The 18441-nt window shown below is 36.7% G+C and overlaps 2 protein-coding genes across 2 annotated transcripts; both read right to left on the reverse strand.

Annotated features, from left to right (window-relative positions):
- Positions 1-8427: 8427 nt before the first annotated feature.
- On the reverse strand, positions 8428-9333 carry LOC139842937 (uncharacterized). Its single transcript, XM_071833034.1, has 4 exons — positions 9157-9333; positions 9031-9110; positions 8904-8968; positions 8428-8861 (listed from the first exon to the last, which is right to left on the reverse strand). The coding sequence occupies exons 1-4, from the start codon at positions 9331-9333 to the stop codon at positions 8428-8430; spliced, it is 756 nt and encodes a 251-aa protein (XP_071689135.1).
- Positions 9334-14471: 5138 nt separating this feature from the next.
- On the reverse strand, positions 14472-17492 carry LOC139845647 (uncharacterized). The gene is made up of 3 exons (XM_071835914.1): positions 17372-17492; positions 17038-17250; positions 14472-14941 (listed from the first exon to the last, which is right to left on the reverse strand). The coding sequence occupies exons 1-3, from the start codon at positions 17415-17417 to the stop codon at positions 14664-14666; spliced, it is 537 nt and encodes a 178-aa protein (XP_071692015.1). The 5' UTR covers positions 17418-17492; the 3' UTR covers positions 14472-14663.
- Positions 17493-18441: the final 949 nt, after the last annotated feature.

The raw sequence follows: 18441 nt of genomic DNA on the forward strand, positions 1-18441 counted from the left end.
CCCGTCTTTGGTGCATTGGGCCCCTTTCGAGCGATGGGGGCGACACTTTTACACTCATTGGCCTTATGACCAACTCCTTGGCACCGATGGCAAATTAGCTTGCCACATTCACCAAAGTGATGTTTGTTGCATTTGTTGCAAAGAGGTAGGTTTCCTGCATAACCCTTCTTGCTGTCGGAGGTGAAAGGCTTCTTGGCAAAATTGTTGTTGCTTGATTGAGAGGATTCCCATTTTCTTTTACTGTTACCCGACTTATCCTCGGCTTTAGGTGCCAGCACTACGATTTCGTCCACCGTTTATATCAACTTGCGGGCCATGTTCAAAGCTTCTTGATGATTAGTGGGTTTGGATGACATTACCCCGTGTTTGATGCTCTTTGGAAGACCATCCATGTAAAGTTCAACCCTTAAAGATTCGGGGTTCACAAGGTTTGGGCACATTAGGGCTAGTTCGGAAAATCGTTGATTATAGGCCTTGAGATCGTTTCCGACCGCCTTTAAAGTTCTTAGCTCTTGTTCGAGCCTTCGGGTTTCTTCACGAGGGAAATATTCAACGATCATCTTTTCCCTTAAGTCGGCCCAAGAGAGGGCGTGAGCTTCATCGGTACCCACCGATTGTACATAGGTGTTCCACCATGTGAGGGCGACACCGGCGAAAGTGTGAGTGAAGTATTTGACCTTATCTTGGTCCCGACAACCGCTTATGCTAAAAACGGCCTCCGTTTGTTCGAACCATCGAGTGAGAGTAACCGGTCCCCCGGTTCCATCAAAAGTATGAGGTTTGCACCCCATGAAGGCTTTGTAGGAGCACCCTTCGCTTGAGTTACCGGCCCCTTGATTGTTGTTGTTGTGGTTGTTGTTATTGTTGTTGTTGGAGGAGTGACCGGCCATGGCAGCATCCACGGCGGTGGCTATCATTCGTTGTAGAGCTTGTTCTGGTGTCTCATGGCGTGGCACACGACGAGGATGCATTGTTCCTTCAAAACACAAGAATACCGTTGATTAATATTTTCAATAATACTAATCATGATATGGAATAAGGATAGAGAGAAAAATTTTCCTTGACTCGCCTTAAATTCTTTGTGTCATAATGTCGGAACGTTCATATGAGTCACCATAATATAATCCCGGACATTATATTACCCTAATTCACATGTGCATACGACATTATTTCACTAAGTCAAGGTGGCGCGTCAATCAAATTAAACAGCGTGAGATTAAGATGAAATAAGAGTAGATATGAGTAGAAACGTTCGAGTATAAATGCACAAGTAGTCAAGTAATTCCTATTTCAAGTCTATATGCCGGTTGTAGTCTAGACTCACTAATGTACCCTATGACTCGGGGTTGACACCAATGAACTCTAAATCCCTACAACCAACGCTCTGATACCATCTTTAGCGACCCGACAAAATCGTCATTGACGGCGCCGTCTACTTAGGTCCCGTTACGTGGTCATAAGTCTTTAAAGCAACGTTTGACCAAAAGTATGTCGCATTCATTTCAAAAGTAAGATGTTTCAAGGTTTACAAAGTAGTTCGACAACTAATTACATCACAAAGTTTAAAGTACAATTGAAACATATGCGACACGATTTAAAAGTAGCCAAAAGACGCTCCATGAATGTGCATGTATACTCGACATCCAAGCAAGTATCAAAAGTAATGAGCGGAAGCATGTATCACAAAACGTCCAAGGACCTGAGAAAAACATAGAAATCTGTCAACGAAAACGTTGGTGAAATCATAGGTTTAAGTAAGTAACTACAAGTGAACCACAAGATTTGTAACATTGATATAATAGTAAAACATTCCAAAAGTTAATATTCACGAGCACCCAATTATCAGTGCTTAACATTTCCTTCCATAGAACCCCATCACAATAGTGTTAGAACATACACTGTTTCTCGAAAATATATTCCATTCGTAAACGGTAGCGAACCGTTTGAATGAGGGTTTGTCAAACCCATATGGATCCATACAACATAAGTTCTCGCTTACACCCGGCAAGTGTAACTAATGATAATCGAATTGAGGATTTTGTTCTAAACTCGTATGTAGAATGTTTGTTTTCCTGTACTTGTGTTCACTTAGTAAAAGAAACGTTTATGTTTTTTCATCCCAAATGTAAGTTCAAAAAGAGTAAAAGTGGGACTATGATCTCACCTTGAGTGTACGTATGTAAAAGTACTTCAACAAGTAAACGTGTGCAAGAACGAATGCTAGTCTTGACCTAAACAAATAGGTTTGTATCAATATCGGTAAACACGATAGGTCAAAGTGTTCAATTAGTCCTATGGCTCGTTACGGCTCGATTATTATAGCATGTGGATCAAATTATCAAGTTTCATGCAAGGTACAAGTGTAAAAGCATGTTAGAACGATTGCATAAGTATTTGGTTAAGTTTGATTAAAAGTCCACTTTGGTCGGGTCAAAGTCAACGAAAAAGTCAACACGTTCGGGTCGGGTCCCGAACTATTTTTCTGAGGTTTATATTCATATTTAAGCATGTTAGAACAAGTTACATATGAATCGGAGGTGCGTAGCATAGCAAACATTTTTCGAATTTTGACCATGTAGGTCAGAACCCAAACACGGCAAATGCCGCGCCGCGATATTTAACGTGGTTTGGTGCCTGGTCAGTCTCAATTGTTCAAGTCAAAATTAAATCTTCAAATTAGCACAATTTACAAACCGTAAACACTTAGAACACGTATCTTATATCATTGGAAAGGTAATTTGACGAGGAACACAACTAAACACGTTTCATCAATCAAAAACATCATTTGCAAATATCGAGTTTCCAAATTAAATGATCAAATAAATGTTCATCATTAATGTTCAAGTTCATCAATGCACATTCTTAATTCGGGCATTTAATGCATACATACAACACGACGTTTTGTAGGTAATCAATCATACAATACAACTAACTACTTACCAACAACAATTCATGACATTCAATGCATTAAATGTTCACATTTAAATCTATCAAACCCTAACCAACATCATCAAAACCACTAATCGAGTTTATGAAGTTTTCTAAAGCGACCTACACATCAAATTGAAGCTAGTGATATTAGGAACACATTTAATACTTGCACTTTATCATAACAACAACATTTAAGCAACCAAATCATCAATCAAACACACCAAACTTTCAAGTTCATGCTAGTCACTAAAAATAACAAGATCGAACATATAAATCATATATTCATGTTAGATTTGAGTCATAGACACTAATTAACAACTTTATAAGTTAAAAACATCAAGAACACAAAATCTAGCAATTTTAGAAAGTTACCCAAATTAGATGTAATCGGTATGGAATCGAAGAGGAAGTTGCAAAGATTCCAAATATGTAATTTGTTTGGATTGAAGCTTGCTAGATTTGAAATGGATGATGATTCTTTGTGATGAAGTTTGAGAGAAATTGTGAAAGTAGTAAAAGAAAATGGAAATGAAAATGAAAAAGAAAAGGAGGTGGGGGTTGACTAGTCAAAAGCTAGTAACATCTTTGCTCCCTTGGCGAAACTAGTCCCTCGAGTTCGGTTGCGGGTGCGTGAATTAACTAAACGAGATATTTTAAATACGCGTCTTAACGAAGGATGTTATAATCATATAACGGACTTTAAATAAATAAACGGAAAAGTAAACGGAAAAAGGCGGGATGTTACAACATTTTCTCAGAGAGTAGCGAAGGTGAATACATGAGTGATGACACAATTGGGTCAACCGTAGTTTTAATATTTTAGGATTTAATGTAATTGTAGTTTTTAAGTTATGTAATCGTACTTTTTCATTTATGTAATTGTATTTGTGTGTCTATGAAATCGAATGTTTTATTTAGTATTTACTTAATTATTAATATTGTAGAGCAAAAATTAAATAAACTAAAAAAAATGTAAAACAATTAATTAAAAAAAGAGAGGAAATATGTCATGGTTGAGGGTGTTTAGTGCTGATTTAGTCATATCGAAGAAATGCTAATATGACGCTGATGTGACACTTAGTCTTGGTCCGTTTAATTTGTGAACAGCCTCAGTTGCTTGCTAGCTTGATTCGTATTTCACAAAAGCATACCAACGATCCGGCCGTGATTTTAGATCGACGATGAGAACAATTTTCCCGAAGGCATCGTGTAAGGTGGCCTTACCGAAACCAGCAAACAACCTTCCAATAAAAATAGGGCATCCAAAGTCGTCACTAGCCATCGGAGTTTTCTTGACAGAGCAAGAAGAGAAACCGAGGGGTGAGGTGTTGCCAGGGTTGTCGCGACAAGCATCTGAAGTCATTAATGGTAAAAGGGTTGTGAGGTGGGTTAGGTACCGGAGAGGAAGGGCTGTCGGAGTGGTTAATTGAAGGTGGAGGAGCTGTGGCGGCATAAGTTGAAACTGGGTGATTGTTCAAAATAATTTAAATTGTGGTCGAAAGTGGCTTTGGGGGGAAACTCCTTTACATATAATACACAGAAATAAATAACAAGAACAACACACCAATCGCCCACCTTCCTCTCTTGTATACATACAGTTTTCATATTAAGGGTTCACTATGATTTCTGAACTTTCTCTAAATTGTTAATCATACAAATAGCAACATATTTATTAAGGGTGTAAGGTTTATTCTTGTTATGATTACTGTATTCAATCACTGATTTCTTTAAGTTAATAATCATTCAGTCAAGTTCTTGTTTAGTATCTTGTGATTTGTATAGGATCCGTAAATTTCTCAAAGGATCCCATATTGAAACTTAACAGCTCTTATTCACGATACACACTTGCTACATTATGCTGCATCTAGGGACTAGGTAGACATAGTTTGTGCGCTTCAAAGTCTAGAAACTTATACACAAAAAACGATGATCGATGATTGTTGGTACGATTTTCCGTGTAGCGGCTGTAAGGTACCAGTACATGACAATAGCTGCTCAGCGTGTGGTGTATACTGTTGATTGTTGTTTGCCCTTGAGAAATAATCTCTGCAGACCCGGAACACAGATGTGAGATCTGTGGGGTGACCTCAATCAATCTGAGGATCAATCTGAAATTGATCCGTATAGCGTATTGCTGCTAAGCGGCTAGTGTATGTTTAGAGTGAGAAAGAACTGTGTGAGAGAGAAAGTGTATTTCTCTCTGACTGAAGTTCAGATCAGAATGATGTGAAATGTGGTGACCCAGGGGGTCTATTTATAGGCACAGAATGTCCGAAATTCACGGGATACACGTGTCAATCACTGAATGATTCTGTTACGTGAAGTATCCGGAATGTCGGTGGCGTGTGCTGACGTGGCTGCGTACCGTTCACGCTCTGAGTTAAAAGGCTTATGCATAGAAGCTGCCTGCAGGGCTTACGCTTGACGCTGGGCGGCCTGCTGTACGCTGGGCGGCGAATACTGAACGCTGGGCAGCACATAATTAAAGCTGTCAAATTTCATCATGTTTGTGTCACTTGATCCACTTTTCTGTATAAAAATGATGTTTTTATGCGTGTATCCCCTAGGATACACCATTAAGTCCCCCAGTTTAATGTCTTTATTTTTGTAAAAAATAAAGTCATTAAACTATAAATAAGTAATGCCTTTTTCCTCGGGAATAAGAACTTGCTGTAGCCGAACTTTTTCTGCCATGACAGTTACTTTTTGATCATTGTCTGCAAAAAGTACCTCTTTTCTGATTTTGAATTTCATTTTCCAATTTTTTTTTCTTTTCCCGCATATTTACGCAGTTAACACGTGGCATCATATCATCCATACGATTAACCGCGAACTATTCATCTTCCACTTCGCTATTTAAGACCCGAATTTTTCTGCTTTGCATTTATTTCATCCCGAATTTACTTCTCCTCATCTACCTTAAAATATTTATTAAGAATTCTGTTTTTAACTAACCATCAATGGCTATCCATAATGTTGAAGATATTTCAAGTAGGGTTTCATCACTTTATCTTGATCGTGTAAGGATTGCATTCCCCAAATTTTTTGGGGTCGATGCTGTTATTCCAGGTCCACATGATCGTGCCTCTCGTCCTCCTTCTGGAAAGGTTACCATTTACGGTCGTGCTCTATATTTTTCTCATCTGCGTATTCCTTTTACAAAATTCTTCTAAGACGTCTGTTGCTTCTATGGTGTTAGTGTTGGGCAATTCGAGCCTATGTCCATTCGTAAGATCTTGCTGTTCGAGATGTATTGTATGGCTCGAAATTTGACACCATCTGTGCGTAATTTTTCTTATCTGGCAACTATAAAACCTTATGATAAAGGGTGATTTTGCATTAATCTGGATGGGTTTTTGCTTAATTCTGGGGATACAAATGAAGATTGACAGAATAGTTTCTTTTTCATCAATAGTGAAGTTATTCCAAATGATTGTCTGAAGGCTCGCTATTGGCATACATCACTTGATCCTCCCAGAGTTACTCATCCAAGGATAACTCCTGATGAACACAAGTTATTAAATTTAATGAAAAAAGAAAAAATTCCAAATCGTCGATACCCTGAACATATGCTTACTTTATGCTCCCTTAATGCTGAATGGGATGCAGAAGCCCGTGGCTGTGCTATTGTTATGCTAAAAAACAAAGGTATATTCAGTTTATAATTTGTTCATTTTGTTTTGTTGTCTGTGTACTAATTGTTGTATACTGTTTTTTATTTTTTTTATTTAGTGATTACTCCGCTTGCCGCCTTGCGTTATACGAAATTCAATGAATTGCAATTTGTTTCTGAAAAATTGGTTGATGAGACCCTTGAAAATAGTTTGTGCGAAAACGAGCTTGAGGATGAAGATGATGCTCCTTTAAATCGAGCAAATTCGAGGAAACGTCGCGCTGCTGGTAACCTTTCTTTTGAATCAATAGCAGAAGAAAACCTTTATTGCTTTTTTCACATGCCCAGCAATGGTGGTTATTATAATGTTGATCCTGATAAATACCCAATATTTAATTGTGAATCTTCTTTTCTGGATTGGAAAAACTTTTTGAATAAAAACTGTTATTTTAATTCAGCCATCGCATCGGAAGAAGAAGCACAGAGAAGACTTGCTCTTCCGCCCCCCGCTCAGCGTAGCAGAATAGGGGGAGCAGTTCTCAAATTAGTATTCCTAATTTAGATACTGCTGGTTTGACATCCCTCTTAGCTGGTCCTCCTGGTAGCTATGAGGATTTTATGAAGTATCTAGAAGCCATGCTGTCTCCTTCACTTATTAACTTTTTTGAGGGTTTATCTGATGGTGATGCCCGAAAATGTAAAGCACAAGGCATTATCTGGATATCGCATCTGAATTCAATAATCTGAGGCGTTTAGAGTGTTCTGACCAAGTGCATCGTGATAAGTCTGAAAAAATTGAGAAAAACACAAAGGCTTTGAAAGCTGCAAAGCTTGAGTTAGATGCTGCTATTGCTGCAAATAATGCTGCGGAGGCTCGTTATGTTGAATTGGCTACAAAAGAAAAATGGTATCTTCACAAAATTGGGACATTAACTCAATCTGAAACATCTTTAAGAGAACAATTGGAATTAAGCCAGAGTGAGACCAGGCGTCTTATTGAAGGTGTTCCAAAGATTGTGAAGAGTGCTTTTACTTCTGAGAAGCTAACTAAGCCGTTCAACGAATTTATAACTGTTGCGCTGGACGCTGACCGGATACGTTTCTTGAGAGGTTGAAAAACGATATACCTGACTTTTCAAAGTCTTTGCCTGAGTCTCTTATATCTCAGTTGAAGCCAGATGCAGAAGACAAACTTAAAGTGCTTGGTGATGAAATAGAGCATCTGTCTTTTCCTGAATTAGAAAATTTGTGTAATAATGCTGCTACATCGGTAGACGATGTTCTAAATTTGAAGTTGTAATCTGTATTGCTTGTGTTATCTGTTGATTATGTAATGTATATAAATGTTTTTTACTTTGTTGATAATTTTGCCAAAGCTTTATATGTTTGATTTGAACAATCAAAATTATGACTAGTCATATACTGTCTGTATAATTTTTACGTCATGACGGTCGTAGACACATTCTATTGCCTGGATGCTCAGCGGATTTCTACGTTATCCGCTGCCATTTCAATCTTTTGTTTATGATTGAACTTCTGCCACCGAGGAAAAAACTTCTCTTTTGCGGGCAGGGATGACACACAGCTTTGTGACATCTGATTAAAATCCTTGGCCAGATAAAAATTATGAATAATATGCCATAAGAAATTTTTCTGAATTCTTATTTCTTTAAAGAAATTTTTACATTTATGATTGCATCTCATGCTCTAAATAGTTGATCAAGCTATTCGAACATGCAATACTACGCATAAAATTTCTTTAAGCTCATTGCATTCCATGTTCGTGGAATTTCTTCGCCGGAGGGCGCTGGGAGGGTATATGACCCATTAGGATGTGCCTTTACAACTTTATATGGGCCTTCCCAGCGTGGTCCTAACTTCCCTTATTTTTCCTGCCTACTTGCCTCATTATCTCTTAACACTAAATCCCCCTCCTTGAATTGCACATATCTGACTCGCTTATTATAATATTTTGCCATTTTCAGTTTTGCATCCGCTTGACGGATGGCAGCCATGATTCGCCTTTCTTCCAATAAATTCAAGTTTTCACGTAAGATGGATGAATTATTTTCAATATCAAATGCCAAAATCCTTTGTGTTGGAACACGGATTTCAGCTGGTATCACTGCCTCTGTGCCATATACCAAACTGAATGGTGTTTCACCCGTGCTCCGTTTTGACGTTGTGCGGTGAGCCCACAATACATATAGCACTTCATCCACCCACTTAATCTGGCTCAAACCCAACCTAGCCTTTATGCCGGCTACAATTTCTTTGTTTGTTACTTCAACTTGCACATTGGCTTGTGGGTGAGCAACTGAGGTAAATGCTTATTTGATGTTTAGCTCTTCACACCAACTTCTGAAGGGGTTATCTGCAAGCTGTTTACCGTTGTCACTGACAATTTCATTTGGTAATCCATATCTGCACACAATGTCGTTTCAAACAAATTTCTTTATATTTTCACCAGTTATTTTTGCCAATACCTTCGCTTCAACCCACTTACTGAAGAAATCAATTGCAACAAACAAGAACTTTGCATTTCCCACACTTCTTTGAAATGGGCCTACTATGTCAATTGCCCATTTACAAAATGGTCATGCCGATGATACTGAGATTAAATCGTATTTGGGTAAACGTTGTACAGTTCCATGCCGCTGGCAGGCATCACATGTCTTGATTACTTCTGCTGTATCTTTGTAAATTGACTGCCAATAATATCCTTGTCGCATAATCCGTCCAACCACAGTTCTATAACCGGAATGTTGTGCACATAATCCTTCAGGCATTTCTTTTACTACATTGATTGCTTGTTGTGGTGTTAAACACCTTAAATTTGGACCATTGAAGGATTTTCTATAAAGCACTCCATTTTCTAGGACATAAAGTGGGCACTAACTCTTATCCGTCTTGCTTCTATGGCATCTGTTGGCAGTGTTCCGTCCTGCAAATATTTCACATAGGGGGTTATCCAACATGATTCTCCCTCTTCAACTGTTGCTACTACTACTTTTTCATCAACCTATTTATCTTTTAAGACCTTCACTAAAACCTTCTTATGCAAATGATCAAATGTTAATGTTGCTAATTTGCTCAAAACATCTGCTTTTTGTTTTTATTTCTGGGTATCTGCACAACTTCCAAGTTCTCAAAATTTTTTGAAATTTTTTCAACCAACTTCAAATACTGTTTCATAGAGACATTTTTGGCTTAAAAACCCTCCATTAACCTTCTGTGCTACAATTTGAGAATCGACATATGCACGCAAATGTTTTATTCCCATTTCAGACGCTATGCGGAGACCGGAGAGCAGTGCTTCATACTCTGCTTCATTGTTACATGCATAAAAACAAAACCTCAATGCATATGTATGCTCTTCGCCTTCTGGACTGGTAAGTACTAACCCTGCACCAACACCTTCCTCACTTGATGCACCATCAGTGTGCAATTCCCAAACATTATTGTTGGCTTTAACGTTTTGCAGATGATCGACCTTTTCTGTTGTTTCTAATAAAAAATCTGCCAAAATTTGACCTTTAACTGCATGTCGAGGTGAGAAATTTATTTCATATGCTCCTAATTCAATTGCCCATTTTGCTAGTCGTCCTGATGACTCTGGATTTCTCAAAATATGTTTTATCGGCTGGTCTGTCATTACCAGGATTGAATGTGCCTGAAAATAACATCTGAGTCGTCTAGCTGTGTGTGTTAAAGCATACACCAATTTTTCAATTGGTGGATAGTTAACTTCACTTTGCTGCAATATTTTACTGACAAAATATATAGGCATTTGTACTCCCTTCCGTTCTGCGATTAAAACTGAACTAATGGCCTCTGCAGAAGCAGCTAAATACAAAATTAACGTTTCTCCTTCTATTGATGTAGTTAAAGTAGGTGATTCTTTTAAGAGCCGCTTAATATCTTGAAAAGCTTTTTCTGCTTCTTCTGTCCACTTAAAATCTTTTTTGTTCAAACAACTCTTTAAAACCTTCATAAATGGTAGTGATCGATCTGCTGCTCTTGATAAAAACCTTGTCAAAGCTATCAATCTTCCATTCAAGCTTTGAACTTCTTTCTTTGTTTTAGGAGATACCATATCTTCAATTGCTTGAATCTTTTTCGGATTAGCCTTAATTCCTCTTTCTGTAACAATATATCCTAAAAATTTGCCTTCTTCTACACCGAAAGTGCATTTTTAAGGATTTAGCTTCATGTTAACTCTTCTTAATGATTCGAATGTTTCAAGAGTATCTCTGAGCATGTTGTCTTTTATATGACTCTTGACAACAATATCATCAACATAGGCCTCTACATTCCTGCCTATTTGACTCTTAAATGCTTTATCAATCACACGTTGATAAGTTGCTCCTGCATTCTTTAATCCAAAAGGCATCATGATGTAGCAAAAAATTTCATCTGGTGTGTGGAATGCTGTTTTATCTTGATCTCGAATTGCCATGGGGATTTGATGGTATCCCTTGAATGCATCCAAAAAGGATTTAAACTGATACCCACTTATAGACTCCACTTTCCAATCGATTTCTGGTAAAGGATAATTGTCCTTTGGACATGCTTTATTTAGATCTGTGAAGTCTACACACATCCTCCATGAATTATCTGGCTTTCTTACCATAACCGGGTTTGCTACCCATGTCTCGTATTTTACTTCCCTCAATATTTCAGCATCCACCAATTTTTTAACTTCTTCTCTGAGAAATTTTGTTCGATCTGGAGCCATGCCTCTTTTCTTTTGACACACTGGTGGGATATTAGGATTCACACCAAGCTTATGTTCAGCTACATGACGTGGTACTCCAGTCATATCTGAATCTTGCCATGCAAAAACATCCAAATTTGTTGCTAAGATTTTGTAAAGCTTTTCTTTTGTTTCTTTTGCTATTGTGTTTCCAATGGTAATTATCTGATCTGGAAATTCTGAATTCGGTGACACTGAACCGTCTTCATGAACAATTGGATCAACAGATGTTCTGTTTATTTGCACACATTCTATTGCTCTTCTCCGTTCAGCGTATAGCGTGACAATACCAGCTGGTGTAGGAAATTTCATCATGCCATGGACCGTTGATGCTATAGCTCCAAATGTCATCATAGTTGATCGACCTAGAATGACATTATATTGTGAGTTTGCTTTAACAACTAAAAACTCGATATTAGCTGTTCGTTTGAATGGTGTTTTTCCCAAAACTACTTCCAACATTATGCTTCCTTCTGACCATGATGGATGATTAGCAAAACTTGCTAAGGGAACAAATGTGTCTTTCAACTGCTCCTTAACTCTTTCTGGTAATTGCACAAAACAATGCTCATACATGATATCTGCTCCTGCTCCTATATCAGTATATATTCCGCCAACAACACAGTTTGTTATTCGAGCTTCAATGACTACAGGAGCATCAGATAGATTATTATTAAACATGGAAGGAAAAGCAATCAATTCCTGCTTCCAATCTTCTAATACTTCTGCCTTTCTCCGTTGTCCGGCTTGCCATGAATGTATCATGTTTGCTTCAATAGGTGTTATCTGACGATTATGCCTTTTGGTGCTCTTGAGAGTTGAGTGATCCTTTAAAACGGGTGACGCCATTTGTTGGTACGATTTTCCGTGTAGCGGCTGTAAGGTACCAGTACAAGACAATAGCTGCTCAGCTTGTGGTGTATACTGTTGATTGTTGTTTGCCCTTGAGAAATAATCTCTGCAGACCCGGAACACAGATGTGAGATCTGTGGGGTGGCCTCAATCAATCTGAGGATCAATCTGAAATTGATCCGTATAGCGTATTGCTGCTAAGCGGCTAGTGTATGTTTAGAGTGAGAAAGAACTGTGTGAGAGAGAAAGTGTATTTCTCTCTGACTAAAGTTCAGATCAGAATGATGTGAAATGTGGTGACCCAGGGGGTCTATTTATAGGCACAGAATGTCCAAAATTCACGGGATACACGTGTCAATCACTGAATGGTTCTGTTACGTGAAGTATCCGAAATGTCGGTGGCGTGTGCTGACGTGGTTGCGTACCGTTCACGCGCTGAGTTAAAGGGCTTATGCATAGAAGCTGCCTGCAGGGTTTACGCTTGACGCTGGGCGGCCTGCTGTACGCTGGGCGGCGAATACTGAACGCTGGGCAGCACAATTAAAGCTGTCAAATTTCATCATGTTTTGTGTCACTTGATCCACTTTTCTGTATAAAAATGATGTTTTTATACGTGTATCCCCTAGGACACACCATTAATGATCTATCAAAAAAGGATCACATCATTAAACAACGGAAATAGCTATTTAAAATACAAGATACAAAAAATAAGTCCAAGACTTGCATTTATAGTATAAATGGTTTCATAAAACATAGGAAATGATTATATGTAGGTTTGGTCAACACAAAACGATTTTCTTTTGTATTTATGCCGCCTGCTTTCCTAATTACAAAAAAAAATACTAAATACTAAAATATACAGTTTTCTAATGGCCACCCAAAAGCTTAAAAGCTAGATACTAATTCTATCTGGGTTATTATGGTTTCGTTATTACTGATCATGAGCTTTTGAATCCACGACTCCATGGTCTTTATACTAAATTAAAGTGACCATATTCATTCATTCATTACATTACATATTAATAAATTAATATAAATGAACAGAATGTCCATATTTTTAGATATCTCAGGTCAGCTAGATTGTCACCATATCACTTTAAACTTGTGAGGATGTTACATTCCGCATGGTTTATTTCAAGTTTCCTAAGACCCCGTTTGACTTCCGGAATCCAATGAAATTCCGGCGGAATTGAAATTGAACTTAGACACGACGTGTGTCTAAATTCAATTCCATTTCCGCCGGAATTCCATTAGATTCCGTGAGCCAAACGGGGCCTAAGAGCGTAAACATATATCCAATAAAGTCTTGCAAAAACATCAATCATTGTTGATGCCAACTATCTCACACGCCCTCGCACTCCCTGTTCTGTTAGGGGTTGATTGTCTCATAAGATCACCAAATTACTCAATTACCCTTCCCAATTGAGTTTCTGATGACTTGGCATTAACAAAGTGGACAAAATAATATTTGCATAAAGTTGTATGAAATGGGTGCAGAGGTTTAAGGCATATAAAGTACACCCTTCTTTAACTACCCACGACACTGAGTAATGTTCATATACTTTGAATATTTTAAAATATATTCAACTTCTTTCGTTTGACTGCCTTTTCTAGTGAACCACTATTTTTATTTCTTGGGTGGATATATACCAGAATTAATATGATATATAATCCCTTGAAGATTTCACTTTCAAAAGATATTATTAACAACACAGGCTTTTGTATATACACAGGACAAGTATACGAAGATACCCAGATCCCATTTGCTAGCAAATCCCTATAAAAGCTAAAAACTTTTTTTAAGAGTATAATATTGTTGTAACTGGAACGGTTGTCATGATCCATATATCAATTATCAACACACACATCCACTATACAACTAATGGTGCTTTTTATGATATCTTATATATAATATAAGCTTGCTACACACTAAACGGAAAATGAAAATTGACCCGCTCATTAGGTTATATGTCCAGAGTCACATATTTTAACCAGGGTGACGAACACATTGACCCGGCCACCTTAAACTAAGCTTATTTTAGACCTGTTTTCAAGATACGCCCTATCTTTATCAAGTGTTTAGTTTGTGAGTGGTTGGGTTTGAATGGTAATAGATGTTACTTGAAGGTTTTTTTTTTTTTTTTTTTTTTTTTCTCACTCAAATAGTTTGACTTGAACAACATAGAGTCAAGTTCGAGCTCAAAAACCCTAAAAAAATCTCAACTGTTATGCAGCCCATGCTTAAACGAATAATTAAAAACTGCATGATTTATCATGTGAACCTTACCGTATCACATGCCTATTTTTGTCATTATCATAAATTTGCACTTGAAAAGGAATAAAGGATCTCGTGTCCAACAAGTTCAAATAGCTTAGGAACCATAAACAAACAAGGCAAACAAACTAATCCTCGATTTAATTATCTAGAGGCAAAATTACCAGCATTTCAACATAAATCCAAATGGCAACTAGATGTACAATTAATTGTAACTGAACGAAACTAACCTGCAGTTACAAAGATGGAGGTGATTTTGCTCGGATGAATTGTTTTAAAATGGCCTTTTCTTCATCAATTTTCTTTTTCTCCTCGGGATTCTTTGGCTTAAGTTTCCTTTTTTCCTCCAATATCCAATTATAGAGCTCATGTTGCTCAACTAATGATATTGGTTCACGTTCTTTCACTGGTTCCTCAACTGAAACAGTTGAAATGAGAGAAATAGGAGAAGGGCTAACAGCTGCCACCTCTTCCTCTGTGTTATCCTTCTTCTTCGTTCTCATAAAAACATAGGCTGCAAAATATAACAATAAATAAATAAAGATGACCATTTGTATGAATGATTGTATGTAGTACAAGTTTACTGTGTGTATAAGTAGTGTTTTGGCAACGATTGGGCAAAGTAGTTTTTAACTATTAGACCGATTCATATTCAGACAACTACTGATATTTCAACTATTGCAGAAAAGTACGACCTAAATCGATCAACTTAAGGATAGGAATTAAATTGTCACCCGTGCTTTTTTATGGAAATGAAAGGTGATTTATGTTTGTTAGCACATTCAAGTATATAATGGGTAATGTGGACCTTTTTTTAGTTTAATTTTTACCTCCTTACACACTATTTTTGAGCACAACTAATAATTTACTTAGCATAAAGAGCACCCTGCAGAAAAAGGAACTCCGGATACACAAGACTTCTATGTTAGGTGCGGGTGAAAACATAAATAAACTAGCAGTGTCCCTTGGCTAGAGTCTGCCTATTTTAAGAATCCCAAGTAAAGCAAAACTTATACATAAGGGATCATTTTTGTATCCAAAATAAAGTTATATTTTATTAGATATAACTGGCTTGATAGCGCCTAGATAGTTATTATAGCAGAACCAAGCAGTAAATTGATTCTATAGATATCACCTTGTTTAGATCAATATCATGGATCGTGAACATTGCTAGTGTGGAAATCGTGTAGCACTAAGGGTATAAACAGTACTAGCTGGGGTTAATTATGTAACACTTCCATTGTAAGATCATCATTGTGTTTAATAGAAAATTCAGATAAGTAAAAAATGTCTCTATCTCGTTCATACAGTCAAACATATTCGAATGTGCTCGTACATTGCCAGCTTGACTGTGGACTTACAAACCTGATGCAGTCGACTGATCATGTATACCTCTCATATCAATGTCATTTATGTCCAAGTTGATCAGCTCATGAATAACAAGTTCCATACTGACTATTAACTACCAATATGCCATACTAACTATAGGCTGTAAGCAGTGATAATAAATCCAGTCATCACCTGTTCCATACGGACTAATAACTACTAATATGCAAGGCAATATATAGTGTTGTTTAGAGTGAACACACAAAGCGATATGAACGTATACAAATCATGTACGAGACAGCTTATGAAATTAACATTCCTCCATCACCTGAAAATAGCATTGTGAACAAGTACTCCAAGATTAACAATTGTTACTAGTTGATGTATGCTTAGTTTAAGCTTAAATGAGGGCCAAGCAAGATGTGGATATTCTGAAGTACTCTACATTAGGATGAAATCTAGAAGCTTAGGTCTAGTGAAGGACCTGACTAAACCCGAAAGCAAAAAGCACATCTTAAAACCCACAAATCATACTGAATCAATATAAGTTATACGAAAGGGCCATTGGTCTAGCTGTATCGAGGTAGCCCTTCAAACCACAAGTTTGGGGATTCAAGTCCTCGAATATGTGAGTTGCCTTTCAAAAACAAAAAATAGTAAAATTTGACGCATGAGTTATTGTACTTAATTCTGTTCCCAGATGAGCCATTAACGGATGGTTGTGTTCCATTTTTGGTCATTAGGTTACCTGATGTGACTTACACAATGCATGTGCAAATGTGGACTGCTAATATTAATAACTATTATGTCAACATTATTAGATAACATAAAAACGTGAAGCACAACACCAGATGCTGCATCAGCTACAGACTATGATTTTTACTTAGTCAACTGATACCAAACGACCTGAATATAACAGATTCATTTAGTTAACAACTCGTGAAGAAATGAAGTAAACTGTACAGTTTCTCCAATAGATATGCAAACTGAGTAAACCTATATTAGTCTTCTTTTTACTAAACCCTCACACTGATAACAATCAAAATCATAAATTCATAATCATAATCATAATCTAATAACAATTACAGTAATAGTAACTATAATTAATAATTTAATAATAATAACAACAACAACAATTAGTTTATACTACTACTAGTTAATACTTATATCAACAGTAATAGCAGCATCTAACAGTAATGATTAATGAACCTAACAATTTCAATTCCTTTAAACAGTATATATACATACAGTAATATATATCTATACATGTATATATATATATACCTCCGACGGAGAGATTAACGGCAAGAAGAAGCGGCCATAGAAACTTGAAACGGCGTGCAAAGGACTCGTTCGGTTGCGTGGCCTTCGGCTGCGCCGGAGGCAGCTTCGGTGGTATCACTGAGGTCGAAGAAGGTACCGATGATGATGATGGTGATGGTGATGGTGATGGTGACGGAGAAGAACGCAATTGCTGTAAATGTTTCTTCAATTGAGCTGTTCATCAATTAAGATGCAAAATCATCACAATCAAACAAACAGAAAGGAAAAAATAGATTATGATTCACAAACTAAAATAGAATAATACAATCACAAAAGTTTGATTTGTATGAAATACCTTTCTTAGGTTTGTGGACGTAGAGCTTAGGAGCTTCGCTACTCATTTTATTTGTTGCGATTATTCTTTCTTAGATTCGTGTGTCGTCACTGTTATTGAGTACTTTGAATGTTGCCCTTTCTTCTTCAACAATAAAAGAAAAATAAAAAGGAAAAAAGGATGGGGTGTGATACTGGACCGAATGATGAGATTTTGGGTATTTATTTTAAGTGGGGCCAGGCCTGCTATTAGTTGGGCTGGGCCTGTAATCAGATCAGAACATTTGAATTTATGGATTATGGATTTGGATGGATTATGAATTATGAATGGATGGATTATGAATTAGATGACAAGGAGACTGTTAGGTGCTCTTGCCCCCCTCAATACTCAATCAATATCGAAGTTTTAATTGTATTATTATGCTCAAATAATCGTAGGCAAATCTCAATTGTAATATTGTGTTTAAAAGAATTGTAAAAATGACACAACTTTCCAAGTCTCATATTTTGTTATGATTGTATTTAAAAATGGTTATGGTTGTTTACTTTTTACTCAAATTAATATTTTATTATGACTTGTTATTTGCTAGTATAGTTTTTTTTTTTTTAAATTATCGGATATCTGATTATTGAGTAAGTCATCTCATCTTTAAATCATGGCTTTGCCTATGACTAGATAATAGATGGTTATCACCCATAAAAAGTGGGAAGAATTTTATTAGTTTTAACTTGCTTTTTATAAAACTGGATGGTATAATTAAAGGTTTTAAATAAAGTTGGTTCAGAATGATAATAATCTGTTTGATAATCATTTTAAATAAACAATATGCATGATACAAAATTATCTTATTAATCATTGAAAAATAATATAGTTTTCAATAAGTGTTACGATATAATTTAAAAATAATATTATATAAAATTTTAGGTATTCAATGGTTAAGAGTGTATTTTATGTTGGAATGGTTCATCTTCATGACTGAATGATGAACTATTAAGCACTGTATGTCATTCAGATGTAAAAACAAACGCATTAAATGGCAAATGGTTTGACATTCAACGTTGGACTATTCAATTAAGAGGTTATTAAATGCA

This window comes from Rutidosis leptorrhynchoides, chromosome 4, assembly GCF_046630445.1.
Source record: "Rutidosis leptorrhynchoides isolate AG116_Rl617_1_P2 chromosome 4, CSIRO_AGI_Rlap_v1, whole genome shotgun sequence".
In the NCBI taxonomy this organism is placed as follows: Eukaryota; Viridiplantae; Streptophyta; class Magnoliopsida; order Asterales; family Asteraceae; genus Rutidosis; species Rutidosis leptorrhynchoides.